Source organism: Musca vetustissima, unplaced genomic scaffold (genome assembly GCF_032173495.1).
Source record: "Musca vetustissima isolate MV318-11 ecotype Yass unplaced genomic scaffold, APGP_CSIRO_Mvet_v1 utg62933, whole genome shotgun sequence".
Taxonomy (NCBI): domain Eukaryota; kingdom Metazoa; phylum Arthropoda; class Insecta; order Diptera; family Muscidae; genus Musca; species Musca vetustissima.
The window spans coordinates 14,524-30,062 of NW_026886597.1; the positions used below are offsets into that span (position 1 = coordinate 14,524).

The 15,539-nt window shown below is 34.9% G+C and overlaps 1 protein-coding gene across 1 annotated transcript in view; it reads right to left on the bottom strand.

Moving 5' to 3' along the window:
• Positions 1 to 247: 247 nt before the first annotated feature.
• LOC133334092 (toll-like receptor 6) overlaps positions 248 to 15,539 on the bottom strand; it is a gene marked incomplete at its 3' end in the record, with an annotated part of 33,318 nt that continues 18,026 nt past the window's right edge. The window contains exons 2-6 of the mRNA XM_061542388.1: positions 14,619 to 14,690; positions 13,094 to 13,237; positions 8,915 to 9,058; positions 2,860 to 2,931; positions 248 to 319 (exon numbers count right to left, since the gene is read on the bottom strand). Coding sequence (XP_061398372.1) covers positions 248 to 319; positions 2,860 to 2,931; positions 8,915 to 9,058; positions 13,094 to 13,237; positions 14,619 to 14,690 — 504 coding nt within the window. The remainder of the gene's footprint in view (positions 320 to 2,859; positions 2,932 to 8,914; positions 9,059 to 13,093; positions 13,238 to 14,618; positions 14,691 to 15,539) is intronic.

Consider the following 15,539-nt stretch of genomic DNA (forward strand, 5'->3'; position numbering starts at 1 on the left):
TTTACATATTTTTCCATAAATTTCCCTGCTCCCACGTTTAATATTTTCTTCATAGCTACCTATTTTCCGGTTATCTTTAAAAAAGAAATTTGTTTTCGAACTAAATACTTTACACCTTCGCAACAGAGGGTAAAGGGGTGGTTGTGGTGGCGGTGGTAGAAGATAAAATAAATACAATATTGAAATACAAATGGTAGGAATTTGAAAAAAAGTTTCTTGGAAAAAACGCCGAAGGCCATTGACTTACAGTATTTCTAAAGCTGTTAAATTTGCAAAGGCGCCAGAGGAGATTTTCATGATTTGATTACGTTTCAACAGACTGTAACGAAAGTAGAGAAGAAGAGGAAGAAAAAAATAAATAACAACAACATCAAACATTTAGGAATACATTTTAATAATTTTTTTTATAGGAAGTGATTTGAATAATGGTGCGGAATGGAAGGATTTTTCTGGTGGGGATTTTGATGACAAAAAATAGGAAGATAAAATATGTGGGAATTTTGGTTGGACATGAAATAGGATGAGTAAATTTATGGGAATTTGATAAAAAATAGAATGAGGAAGTAGAGGAAATTATATTTAAATCTATTTTTGGGGTAAGAACCTTAATATTTATTAACCAATTTAGAAATGAATTTAATTTTCATAATATTAAAAATAAAATACAGTCGAACTTCCCTATAACGTAACATTTGGGGTATGATATATATAAGGTTAAAATAAGCAATTTCGACTGATTTTTTTTTTAATTTTGGTATTATTAAATTATTGACAGCCTCTGTCCTCTACCATGGCGAAGCTTATATTTGTCCCTCTTTCATCTCAATTGTGGACACTGACCTCCCGTGGTGTCACCTGTGGTAGCTATTTTCAACATCCGTTGAAATAGTGAGCTACTATGCGCATCGAGTTCACGCATAAGAACTACAAAAATATGGGTTGAGGCGTCGGGTTGCCCACACTCGGAGACCACGCATATTAATGGTTAACAGATTTATTCCAGTAAATGAGCGAATTGATATAATCCGTATAAAAGTGAAGTTCTTCTACATCAGTTTCATGCTGCCACCTACGACAAAGATGAACAGACCAAGAACATATTTTACGAGCGCAAAGAAACAGCATATGATCACCTGCCCTGGGCATGACATTAAAATTCTGCTAGAAGATTTTAATGCAAAAATCGCAAGAGAAAATATCGTTGGCCCCACCGTCGGAAAATTCAGCCTTCATGAAGAAACATCCGACAACGGCGGTTGATTGATTGATTGATTTCGCGGCAGCAAAAAACATGGTAGTTAGCAGCACCAGATTCAAGCATCTCGATATACACAAGGCCACCTGGATTTCTCTTGAACAAGCAACGAGAAATCAAATTGATCATGTTGTGATAGACGGAAGGCATTCATCCAGTGTATTAGACGTTCGATCGATCCGAGAAGCGAATATCGATTCGGACCACTACCTTGCAGCAGCCAAGGTTCGCACTCGTGTTAATGTTGCAGCAAAGGTGCGATCTAACACAACATGGAAACTCGACGTCGAAAAGCTGCAAACACAACAGGTAGCCGTGGCCTACTCCGCTCATCTTACCCATCTGCTTGACGAAAGCACTTCTTGTCACGATAATTGTATAGAAGCACAACGGCAAAGAATTGCCCACTCCCTACAAACTACAGCAAAAGCAACACTTGGGTACCAAAAACCACCACCAAGAAACCCGTGGTAAGACCAGGAGTGTTGTAATGCTACTGAGGCGAAAAACGCAGCGGATAAGGCAACACCACAGACTGTTGCAACACGTAATGCGATGGGAGAAACGGAGAGAGGAGAAATGTATTTTCAGAAAAAAGAAGAAGGAACAAGAAAACCGTGAGCGGGAGAAAATCGAGATGTACAGGAGTCAGAACGAAGTACGGAAATTTTACTAACGAGTAAAACACCAAACCGAGGCTTTAGTGCAGGCACATCATCCTGTAGAGATTAAGAAAGAAACCTAGTGACAGATATAGACAGCGTGTTGAGGATCTGGAAGGAGCATTTTGAAAAACTTCTTCCAGAAGAAGCTCCTTCTAGTTGTGAAGAGTATACCCCAGAACCAATAATATATGACGATATAGAGTGTATACCACCTAGCCAAAATGAGGTAAGAATAGCAATTAATCGGCTGAAGAATAATAAATCAGCAGGTGCCTATGGGTTACCAGCTGAACTATTCAAGACCGGTGGTCAGATGCATGCACAATGATTGGAACCTCAGCATCCTGTGTCCCTTGCGCAAAAAAGTAGACAAGACATTGCGGCCGGCAACAGACACCTTTGAACAAATTGAGAAGGAGTCTGCCAAAGTGGGTCTGGCAGTAAATGGCGAGAAGCTGATGCTATCAACGCGCAAGACGTCCAGTAGGCTCGGACCAACTGTGGAAGTTGAAAACTACAGCTTCGAGGTAGTCAAAGATTGTTTATACCTTGGTACCGCCATAAATAAAACTAATGACATCAGTTTTAAAATTTGGATAAGGATAGTGTTGGCCAACAGATGCTACTATGGTCTAAGTAAGCAGTTTAGGAACAAGGCGCCTGGAAATCTGTTTTTTAGCTCGACTTATGGAACAAAAGTTCTGCAAAAAGCCAGCTAAGTAAGTATATTTTTAAGATTTTAATTATATCGGTTTTTGATTACAAATTCCGTGAAGCACATTTTTATATTTTTTGAATAATAATTTAAAATTTATAAAAATCTAAATTGGTTATTAAAAAGGTCCTTCCCGGCGCCACAGATTTTTTTTTTAAATTTATTAAAATTCTTTCCCCTGTTTGAAAATAGTTTTAAAAAAATGTATATGGTTTTTTACTTACAGTACCACCAAATTTGGCATTTTTGGAAAATCCTCATCATTGATTATTGTCAAGAGATTACTGCCAAGATTTCTGCATATATATAAAACAAATTAAATATTAGTATTAATGAAATAAGATTTTTGTTAAAGCCTAAACCTGAAAATGGGATCTTATGAGAAGATAATATTTGCAAGGCATACCAATTTTGCGAGAGAGAAATAAATCCCAAGAACAAGTTCAAGCTTCAACAAATTGAAATTAATAAAAATTATGCGAGAATACTTTTTTTTAATAAATATTAATGAAAATAATGTATGTGGTGGTATTAATTAAATATGTATATTGGTTAATGACTGTAATAAATATACGCATTCATGAAACAATAATGTACAACTATATGTAAATATATATTTTTATATCCCTAGCATTATGACTAATGAGAGAGTATTTAACCTTTCCTACGGCAAAAGTTGTTTTTTTTTTTTTTGACCCCAAGGTTCCTTTAACCAAATCCGTTTCAGACAATTTCGAGTCGATTTATAATTTTCCCTCATTTTGTATTCCTGACTGGCTGAGGCACGTGATAACATTCGAAGGTAGTAACCGATTTCATTCGGACTTTGGAAGCCAATCGAGTATCCTATGTAATGCGTAAACTGCAGATGGTAATATTTCTATCAATACCACATCATGTTTGAAAATGGAACCCATGGGTTCATTCCTTCTGGTATATCTTCCCCATAACAAGTGACAATTTTGGAATATTATATATTTAATAAAAAAATTGATATACCTCTATTATATATTGACAGTAAATTAATGGAATTTCTCCACTTAGGCTCAATGGAGTCCAAAAGCACATCGTTAAAATCTTTCCACCGTCTTTCTTCGAAAATATACGTAGACACTGAGCAGTTGGTTTCAGACCTAATTCTTGCAATTTCTTGGTAATTTCGCTACAACACCACATTTACATGATGTATGACCGACCAAGTTACATGCAGCTCCAAAAGTCCAATCGACGACAATCAGTCATCTAATCGACTTCCCACAATAGTACCTCCTTGAGGTACTATTGAGTTACTATGTGAAAAATTTAATGGTTCATCTATCATTGTTCGATCGTTGTCATTAGTTAACTATACATATTCACACTCTTTGGAGTTTCTCTCCTCATTATTATACCCTTCACCACACTGTGGTACAGGGTATTATGTATTTGTGCATATGTTTGTAACAGGCAAAAGGAAACGAGATAGACACATGGTTCCTTTTGAAAATATGCATAGAATCACTTTCTGAGTCAATTTATGCATGTCCGTCTGTCCGTCTGTAGATGTTAAATTTTAAACAAAGTACAGGTCGCATTTATAATCCGATTTGGATGAAATTTGGCATAAGTCACTTATTTGGCTCAAGGACGAACCCTATTGAAATTGGAAAAAATCGGTTCAGATTTAGATATAGCTCCCATATATATTTTCGTCCGATTTAAGGTAAATGGAGCACCAAAATCCCTCTATATCTTTCGATTTGCATGAAATGTGGCACAGAGTACTGAATTAGGTTCAGAATGATGTGTGTCAAGTTTCGAGAAAATCGGTTCAGATTTAGATATAGCTCTCATATATAGTTTCGTCCGATTTAAGGTAAATAGGGCACCAAAGTCCCTCTATATCTTTCGATTTGCATGAAATTTGGCACAGAGTACTGAATATATGTGACAAGTTTCGAGAATATCGGTTCAGATTTGGATATAGCTCCCATATATAGTTTCGTCCGATTTAAGGTAAATGGGGCACCAAAGTCCCTCTATATCTTTCGATTTGCATGAAATGTGGCACAGAGTACTGAATTAGGTTCAGAATGATGTGTGTCAAGTTTCGAGAAAATCGGTTCAGATTTAGATATAGCTTCCATATATAGTTTCGTCCGATTTAAGGTAAATGGGGCACCTATATCTATATATCTATATCATTCGATTTTCATTAACATAAAATCGGACGGAAATATATATTGGTGTTTTTTCTGAAACTGAACAGATTTTCACCAATTTCAATATGGTTCGTCCGTGGGCTAAATAAATGAGATTTCAAAATCGGTTTATTAATGCGACTTGTATTTTGTTTACAATTTAACATAAACAGCCGGTTCGCAAGTTCGTTAAAACCAAATTAAAAAATATGACGACTGAATGTTGGGACCGAATAAATATTTCTTTATAAAAAAGTTCTCTATATCCATAGTTCGCTATAAGGGTAAAACTATAGGAACAGGAAAAGTGTTCGCTATAAATGAAGTAAAATCGCCAACAGTTCATCTCCAATTAAAATAATAATTTCTTTTAATTAGGCCACGGCATCGATAAAATCGTTTAAATGAGATTCCCTAGGATCATTAAATCGCTGTTGATCCAAAAATTCCTGGGGACGAATAATAACACTGGACTTAAATCGTATCATAAGTTATATGGCAATGTTTTGTTGGCCCAAGAAGGAGGAGCGATAAGTTCTATCTTCGAACTAGGTTTGATAAAAATATTACAATATGCACAGTCCGAATGAAATGTAATAATCGGTTCACCTCATACGAGATATACAAATTTCAAATTTTGATCCTCTGGGGGGAAGCACCGATAAGTGCTACTTTCAAACATTATGAAGACTTGGTTCAAACTGCATCAGAAAGAGCAATTGTTTTACTTTGGTATAAAATAGGACTATTAAATTCCCGAAAAGAAAATTAATTTTCGGTAAATTTAGCCAAATTTTCCAAACTGAGTTTTTTTGTAATTTGCTACTTTCCTAACAAAACTGCCCAGGGTTTCGGACCATTTCGCCCAGCCGAACCTTACCAAGTTTTTTTACGTATTTTGATGTTCCCCTCACCATAATATGGAGGGTATATTAATTTTTTCATTCCGTTTGTAACTCATCGAAATATTCATTTCCGACCCTATAAAGTACTTAAATTCTTGATGAGGGTAAAATTCTAAGACGAACTAGCCATGTCAGTCCGTCCGTCATCTGTTGTAATCACGCTATCTTCTAAAGGAATTGAGATACGGTGCTGACATTTTGCATGGGGTTGTCCTTTGTCTGCAAGCAGGCCAAATTCGAAGATGATCTATATCGGTTCACATTTAGGCATAGTCCTATATATCGGTTCACATTTAGGCATAGTATGAGGTACTTTGAGATTTTAGAGCGCGTTTTTTAACAGAATTAACTGAAATTCGGCACATTGGGTTCCTATTGGGTACCAAATGTCTTCACTTTTTCTGGTAGTCCCCCATATAACGGTACCCCCCATTATCCGATATTTTGGGAGTTTTGATCGCATTTTTCGACCGAACTGGCTGTAATTTATTACTTTGAATTCTTTTTGGGTAGCAAATCTCTCCACTAAAATGGACCCATTTTTTTTTGGGTAGCCCCCATATAAGGATACCACTTATTTTCACTATTTTGGGGTTCTTGAGCGTGTTTTTTGACTAAATGCGCTGTAATTTGGTATTTTGTAGTCGAATATGGCAAAAAATCTCAATCAAATGTTCGCCCCCTTTTGGGCGAAGTCCCCATGGAAACGAGATAAACACATGGTTCATTTTGAGAAATCGTAGAATCACTTTCTAAGTCGATTTATGCATGTCCGTCCGTCCGTCTGTCTGTCCATGTTAAAATATAAACAAAGTACAGATCGTCGAAGGACGAACCCAATTGAAATTGGGAAAAATCGGTTCAGATTTAGATATAGCTCCCTATACATTTGACACAGAGTAATGAATTAGGTGTAGAATGATGTGTGTTAAGTTTCCTGAAAATCGGTCCAGATTTAGATATATTTCCATATATATTTCCTTCCGATTAAATGTAAATGGTGCACCAACGTCCCCATATATATATATATATATATATATATATATATATATCGATTTGCACGAAATTTGGCACAGCGTAATCAATTAGGTCTAGAATGATGTGTTTTAGGTTTCCTAAAAATCGGTTCCGATTTAGATATAGCTTCCATATATACGTCCGTCCGATTTAATGTAAATGGTCCACCAGAGTCAATATATATCTTTCGATTTGCACGAAATTTGGCGCAGCGTATTGAATTAAGCCTAGAATGATCTGTTTTAATTTTTCCTGAAAATAGCTTCAGATTTTGATATAGCTCCCATATATACTGAATTAAGCTTAGAATGATGTGCGCTAAGTTTCCTGAAAATCGGTCCAGGTTTGTATATAGCTCCCATATATATTTTCGTCCGATTTAATGTAAATGGTGTATCAAACTCCCTAAATATCTTTCGATTTGCACGAAATTTGGCTCAGCGTACTAAATTAAATCAAGAGTGATGTGCGCTAAGTTTCCTGAAAATCGGTTCCCATATATATGTTCGACCGATTTTATGTAAATGGTGCACCAAGGTCCCTATATATCTTGGGATTTGTACGAAATTTGGCATAGCATAAATCGGTTCAGATTTAGATATAGCTCCCATATATATTTTCGTCCAATTTAATGTAAATCGTGTACCAATGTCCCTATATATCTTTCGATTTGCACGAAATTTGGCATAGCGTACTAAATAAAGTCTAGAAGGATGGGTGTTAAGATTCGTCAAAATTGGTTTAGATTTAGATATAGCTCACATATAGATTTTTGTCCGATTTCGTGTAATTGGTGCACCAAAGTCCCTATATATCCTTCGATTTGCAAGAAATTTTGCACATATGCAAATTGAGACTTGGATGACGTTATGGCGTCTTGTTGAAATTGGCGCAGATGCAGCCATAGCCCTCATATGTATTTCGAAGGGGTGTCTGATTGATACTAAATTTTTAACAGTGCGGCGTATCGAATAATGTGAGTCAATTTAGCTATAAATCGATTTTTTCATAAATTTGTTCCATGATAGGCAGACGACTCTAGATCTGCAAGAATGAAATTGCATGTGTCAGAGGTTGCAGATTTGTATGTTCCTTGGAGGGAACATTGACATGCAATTGTAAGGATACATATACAATACAATATACCTAAAGTGGTGAAGGGTATCATATGGTCGGCCCAGTCCGACTTTACCACTTTCCTTACTGGTTTAAATTTGTTTTTGTCAACTTCCAGAATAGTTTTATTATGCCAAATAGTTGTACATTATTGTTAAAAATAAACCCCAATAATTGTTGTTGTTTTTTATGTTATTTTTTCCTGAAAATCCCATATGCTAAGTGAAACACATAATATTAACATTTTTATGAAACAGAAATGCATACAAACTATTTTTTATGAAATTGTTTTTTGTATTTTTAATGCAATTTTTTTTTGTTGGGTAAGGAAGAAAACAAATAAAGCCATGACCCATTAGTGTGATGGGGTGTTTTTATTTTCAAACAAAAACAAGTATTAGTTTGAACTAATTTTTTTGGAAAGCCAATTGCAACGAAGTTGAACAAAATTTTTATTCCCATTTTTTTTTTTGTTTTTGACAATTTCTGGAAATTTAAATTTTGAAAGGATTGTTTTTTTGCAAATTTTATTGTTTTTGTTTTTTAGCAATTCGTTCGAATTGTTTTTAGTGTTCAGCATGCAAGCACACATAGTATAGGGATTTAAGAAGCTTTTAGTAAATATGGGATTAATTTTTATTGCTATGGAGATATACACAACGTACAAGTGTGACTACAGTGTATCCCGAAAGGTAAAGGGAACTAAAATTATTAGTTAATCAAATGGATGATTTTTGGTTTCATATGGTGAGAGAATTTTGATAAAACTCCAAAAATGATTTTCTGGCAGATTGTATCCAATTTTTATTGTATTCGAATTTTGAAAAAATGCGAAATTGGAATAGCCGATATTTTTATCGCCAATTTTTTGAAAAAAAAGAAAACCTCTTTTTCAATTTTTTCCATCCTTTTTTGGGACACCCTGTATAAATGCATATGCGAAAATATTGAACACATATTTACATTAATATTGTTATATAGTGGATATATATTGTTAATAACAATTATTTAATGCTCAATAAAATTTTTTGTAGTTGTTGGTTTTTTTTTAATTGGCTCACAGTGCTTCGAGTGTCTTTAATCCAGCCAAAGCATCGGTGGGTATCCGATAGAATAAATTGCCTTCGAGTCGTAGAGTGCGTAATTTTGGCAAATGCTGCAGGCTGTTGCGATCCATGCTTGCTAAGGCGTTGCCATTTAATTGCCTGCGATTTGATTGAAGAGGAAATTCGGATTTTTTTTTTGTTGATGCAGGATACAGGAAATGAGTTGGAGGGTGAATGTTGGTTGTGTGGACAGTGGACAAAGACATGTGTAGTCAATTATTTTTTTTTTATTTGAATAAAGTGGAAAAAATAAATGAAAATCATTTATTTGGAATATATATTTTAATATATATGTATATATATGTGTGTGTGTGTGTTTTTGTATAACAATGAAGGAAAGGCAATATAAATGTTGGCCAAACAAAAGGCACGCCATTTCAATTGCGGCACAGTATTTTTTGTGTGTGTTATGTGTGGTGGTGGATGCGTGTGTATGTGTGTGAAGGACAAAGAAACAAATATAGAAAAAATATAAAAATACCGATATACATATAAATATAGGTTAAATATGTAAATAGAACTTTCATTGCGTAGCAAACGCAATGGACGAACAAAAAACGTGGCATACTTTCAGGCGTCCACACAATAATTTGGATTTCAATAAAAAAAAGCCAAACATTCTTAAAAAATTCCACGCCATGTATAGATCCTGAAAAAGTCTTCTTTAAAAAATCCACGCCATGTATAGATCCTGAAAAAGTCTTCTTTAAAAAATCCACGCCATGTATAGATCCTGAAAAAGTCTTCTTTAAAAAATCCACGCCTTGTATAGATCCTGAAAAAGTCTTCTTTAAAAAATCCACGCCTTGTATAGATCCTGAAAAAGTCTTCTTTAAAAAATCCACGCCTTGTATAGATCCTAAAAAAGTCTTCTTTAAAAAATCCACGCCTTGTATAGACTCTGAAAAGTTAATCTTTAAAAAATCCACGCCTTGTATAGACTCTGAAAAGTTAATCTTTAAAAAATCCACGCCTGGTATAGACCCTGAAAATGAATCTTTAAAAATCCACGCCTTGTATAGACCCTGAAAAATGAATCTTTAAAAAATCCACGCCTTGTATAGACCCTGAAAAAGTCTTCTTTAAAAAATCCACGCCTTGTATAGACCCTGAAAAAGTCTTCTTTAACAAATCCACGCCTTGTATATACCCTGAAAAAGTCTTCTTTAAAAAATCCACGCCTTGTATAGACCCTGAAAAAGTCTTCTTTAAAAAATCCACGCCTTGTATAGACCCCGAAAAAAATATTCTTTAAAAAATCCACGCCTTGTATAGACCCCGAAAAAAATATTCTTTAAAAAATCCACGCCTTGTATAGACCCTGAAAAACTCTTCTTTAAAAAATCCACGCCTTGTATAGACCCTGAAAAAGTCTTCTTTAAAAAATCCACGCCTTGTATAGACCCTGAAAAAGTCTTCTTTAAAAAATCCACGCCTTGTATAGACCCTGAAAAAGTCTTCTTTAAAAAATCCACGCCTTGTATAGACCCTGAAAAAGTCTTCTTTAAAAAATCCACGCATTGTATAGACCCTGAAAAACTCTTCTTTAAAAAATCCGCGCCTTGTATAGACCCTGAAAAACTCTTCCTTAAAAAATCCGCGCCTTGTATAGACCCTGAAAAATTAATCTTTAAAAAATCCACGCCTTGTATAGATTCTGAAAAAGTGTTCTTTAAAAAATCCACGTCTTGTATAGACCCTGAAAAAGTCTTCTTTAAAAAATCCACGCCTTGTAGAGACCCTGAAATAGTCTTCTTTAAAAAATCCACGCCTTGTATAGACCCTGAAAAAGTCTTCTTTAAAAAATCCACGCCTTGTATAGACCCTGAAAAAGTCTTCTTTAAAAAATCCACGCCTTGTATAGACCCTGAAAAAGTCTTCTTTAAAAAATCCACGCCTTGTATAGACACTGAAAAAGTCTTCTTTAAAAACGCCTTGTATATACACTGAAAAACTCTACTTTGAAAAATCCACGCCTTGTATTGACCCTGAAAAACTCTTCTTTAAAAAATCCACGCCTTGTATTGACCCTGAAAAACTCTTCTTTAAAAAATCCACGCCTTGTATAGACCCTGAAAAAGTCTTCTTTAAAAAATCCACGCCTTGTATAGACCCCCTGAAAAATGTATCTTTAAAAAATCCACGCCTTGTATTGACCCTGAAAAACTCTTCTTTAAAAAATCCACGCCTTGTATAGACCCTGAAAAAGTCTTCTTTAAAAAATCCACGCCTTGTATAGACCCCCTGAAAAATGTATCTTTAAAAAATCCACGCCTTGTATTGACCCTGAAAAACTCTTCTTTAAAAAATCCACGCCTTGTATAGACCCTAAAAAAATCTTCTTTAACAAATCCACGCCTTGTATAGACCCTGAAAAAGTCTTCTTTAAAAAATCCACGCCTTGTATAGACCCTGAAAAATTAATTTTTAAAAAATCCACGCCTTGTATAGACCCTGAAAATTAATCTTTAAAAAATCCACGCCTTGTATAGACCCTGAAAAATGAATCTTAATAGACCCTGAAAAAGTCTTCTTTAAAAAATCCACGCCTTGTATAGACCCTGAAAAAGTCTTGTTTAAAAAATCCACGCCTTGTATAGACCCTGAAAAAGTCTTCTTTAAAAAATCCACGCCTTGTATAGACCCTGAAAAAGTCTTCTTTAAAAAATCCACGCCTTGTATAGACCCTGAAAAAGTCTTCTTTAAAAAATCCACGCCTTGTATAGACCCTGAAAAAGTCTTCTTTAAAAAATCCACGCCTTGTATAGACCCTGAAAAAGTCTTCTTTAAAAAATCCACGCCTTGTATAGACCCTGAAAAAGTCTTCTTTAAAAAATCCACGCCTTGTATAGACCCTGAAAAAGTCTTCTTTAAAAAATCCACGCCTTGTATAGACCCTGAAAAAGTCTTCTTTAAAAAATCCACGCCTTGTATAGACCCTGAAAAAGTCTTCTTTAAAAAATCCACGCCTTGTATAGACCCTGAAAAAGTCTTCTTTAAAAAATCCACGCCTTGTATAGACCCTGAAAAAGTCTTCTTTAAAAAATCCACGCCTTGTATAGACCCTGAAAAAGTCTTCTTTAAAAAATCCACGCCTTGTATAGACCCTGAAAAAGTCTTCTTTAAAAAATCCACGCCTTGTATAGACCCTGAAAAAGTCTTCTTTAAAAAATCCACGCCTTGTATAGACCCTGAAAAAGTCTTCTTTAAAAAATCCACGCCTTGTATAGACCCTGAAAAATAAATTTTTAAAAAATCCACGCCTTGTATAGACCCTGAAAAATAAATTTTTAAAAAATCCACGCCTTGTACAGACCCTGAAAAATAAATTTTTAAAAAATCCACGCCTTGTATAGACCCTGAAAAATAAATTTTTAAAAAATCCACGCCTTGTATAGACCCTGAAAAATAAATTTTTAAAAAATCCACGCCTTGTATAGACCCTGAAAATGAATCTTTAAAAAATCCACGCCTTGTATAGACCCTGAAAAATTAATTTTTAAAAAATCCACGCCTTGTATAGACCCTGAAAATGAATCTTTAAAAAATCCACGCCTTGTATAGACCCTGAAAAATTAATTTTTAAAAAATCCACGCCTTGTATATAGCCTGAAAATGAATCTTTAAAAAATCCACGCCTTGTATAGACCCTGAAAAATGAATCTTAATAGACCCTGAAAAATGAATCTTTAAAAAATCCACGCCTTGTATAGACCCTGAAAAAGTCTTCTTTAAAAATTCCACGCCTTGTATAGTCCCTGAAAAAGTCTTCTTTAAAAAATCCACGCCATGTATAGACCCTGAAAAAGTCTTCTTTAAAAAATCCACGCCTTGTATAGACCCTGAAAAATAAATCTTTAAAAAATCCACGCCTTGTATAGACCCTGAAAATGAATCTTTAAAAAATCCACGCCTTGTATAGAGCCTGAAAAACTCTTCATTAAAAAATCCACGCCTTGTATAGACCCTGAAAAACCCTTCTGTTAAAAATCCACGCCTTGTATAGACCCTGAAAAACTCGCTTGTATAGACCCCCAAAAATATTCTGTAAAAAATCGTTCACCCCGCCTGAGAGTAGCCTTTAATCACCCTATTAATTTATAAATATTTTACTTTTAGGATTAAATTACTTACAAGGACACCAAATTAGTCAATCCTTGAAACGCATATGCGGGTAGTGTTTTAAGGCCACAATTTTGTAAATTTAATCGTTTCAACTTTGACAGGCCATAGAAGGCCAAAGGATCCAACACCTCCAAGTTATTATCCGCCAATGTCCTGGAAATAAAAAAGGGGAAGAAGAGTGAGCGACAAAAATCAAGTATGACCGAAGAATGATAGGAACGTAAAAAATTCCCCTCCATCACCACCACCTCTGCCACAAACAAATTACTTGGCATTTTTATACTTAGCACTCTCTTAACCGTCAGGATAATTAATGATGGCAACAAACAAACGAGTAATAAAGTTATTTATAAAACTGAATTTTTCAAATTAATTTTTTTGTTATTATTTTGGTGAAGGAGTGATAAAACTTAACACCCTAACCTCAACCCTCCGAAGTGAAGGACTTCTGAGGAAAAACGTGGCATTTAGGAAATCAACTTTGTTTTCTCCTTTGAGTTGTAAGGAGAACGGGGTGGCACTTGAACCTTACGAAAACAGCTACCACTTACCACATTTCTCTCATACCCCCTTACAAACTACGCCCCTCCTTCGCTGCAGCTGTCATTTGCTGGTTGGCAAAGGGCGACGATTTTGAAGTGAGTAATGACTTGTCTTCACTTTGTGTGTGTGGTGTTGGGTGTAGGTGCCACAATGGTTGATTGGGATGATGATTGTGTGTGTGTGCGTATGTGTGTGGGGGCAGAGGTCGCATGTTGGACCACTTATTCATTTTGACGCCTTGGATGACGCACAAGGCATTGTCATAGTGATGTGGTGTGGGTATTGGCTATAGCAGGTCCTCTGCCTCTGAAAAATATTTTTTAAAAAATCCACGCCATGTTGTAGACCCTTAAAAATATTTTTTTAAAAAATCAACGCCTTATTGTAGACCCTTAAAAATATTTTTTAAAAAATCCACGCCATGTTGTAGACCCTTAAATTTTTTTTTTAAATCCACGCCATGTTGTAGACCCTTAAAAATATTTTTTAAAAAATCCACGCCATGTTGTAGACCCTTAAAAATAATTTTTAAAAAATCCACGCTATGTTATAGACCCTTAAAAATATTTTTTAAAAAATACACGCCATGTTGTAGACCCTTAAAAATATTTTTTTGAAAAATCCACGCAATGTTGTAGACCCTTAAAAATATTTTTTAAAAAATCCCTTTTCGTAAACCCTTAAAAAATTTAAAAAACTTCTTGGTGGTCCTCAAACAAAAAAAAAAAAAAACCATTACCGAAAAAAACCAAAAAAAAACCGAAACATAACCAAGAATGTTATGTTTCGGCACTTGACCCTCCCAGAGAAACTCCCAACAGCCTTTTGTGTCAGTTTTTATTGTATGGGTGGGACTTTTGCATTAAGTAGCCAAAACGTTATTAACATAGCTTTTCGAGGCTGCGGAATTACTTAGGCTGTAGCAAGACATGTTTCATCTCTCTGCTATAGTGGTGATGGTGTTTAGTTTCGAAGTTTCGGAAATACTTACAATTCTTCCAAATTATTGGCCATAAAAAATGAATTCGCCTCCAGTTTGGTTATGTTGTTGTTGCCCAAATCTCTGAAACGAAAAAAATAAAGGATCATAAATATATCGGAAGGTAATTCAAAATTACGTCTACTAATTGTCTAAAAAATATTTTTAAGGTCCCCAAGCAAGGCGTGGATTTTTTTAAAAACTAATTTTGTCCATAACAAGGCTTGAATTCTTTAAACCAGTAAGGAAAGTAGTAAAGTCGGACTTAGCCGACTATATGATACCAATCACCACTTTGGGAATATTCTACTTATGTATCCTAACAGACGTCGCCTTTTCTAATTCAAGCGAATAGGTCGAAATTATATATGAAAGCTAATCTGAACCGATTTCAAGGAAACTTGCAAGATATTAAGTTTTATTAATTTCAGTACGAGAATGGGTCTGTATGGGCCTTTAGTGTACCATTTACTTATAATCGGACGAAAATATATATAGAAGGTAGATGTAAACCTGAACCAACTTCAAGAAAACTTGACACACAAATGGTTATATCAACAGTACATTGTACAAAACTGTGTGCCGATCGGCCAATCTTTGGGTCTTTAGTTCACAATTTAAATTAAATCAGTCGAAAATATATATTGAAGTTACATCTAAATCTGAACCGATTTTCACGAAACTTAGCACACATCATTCTGGACCTAATTCAGTACCCTATGACAAATTTTGTGCAAATCGAAAGATATATAGGCACTTTGGAGCCCCATTTACCTTAGATCGGACGAAAATATATATGGGAGCTATATATAAATCTGACCCGATTTTCTCGAAACTTAGCACACATCATTCTGGACCTAATTCAGTACTCTATGTCAAATTTCGTGCAAATCGAAAGATATATAGGGATTTTGGTGAACCATTTACCTTAAA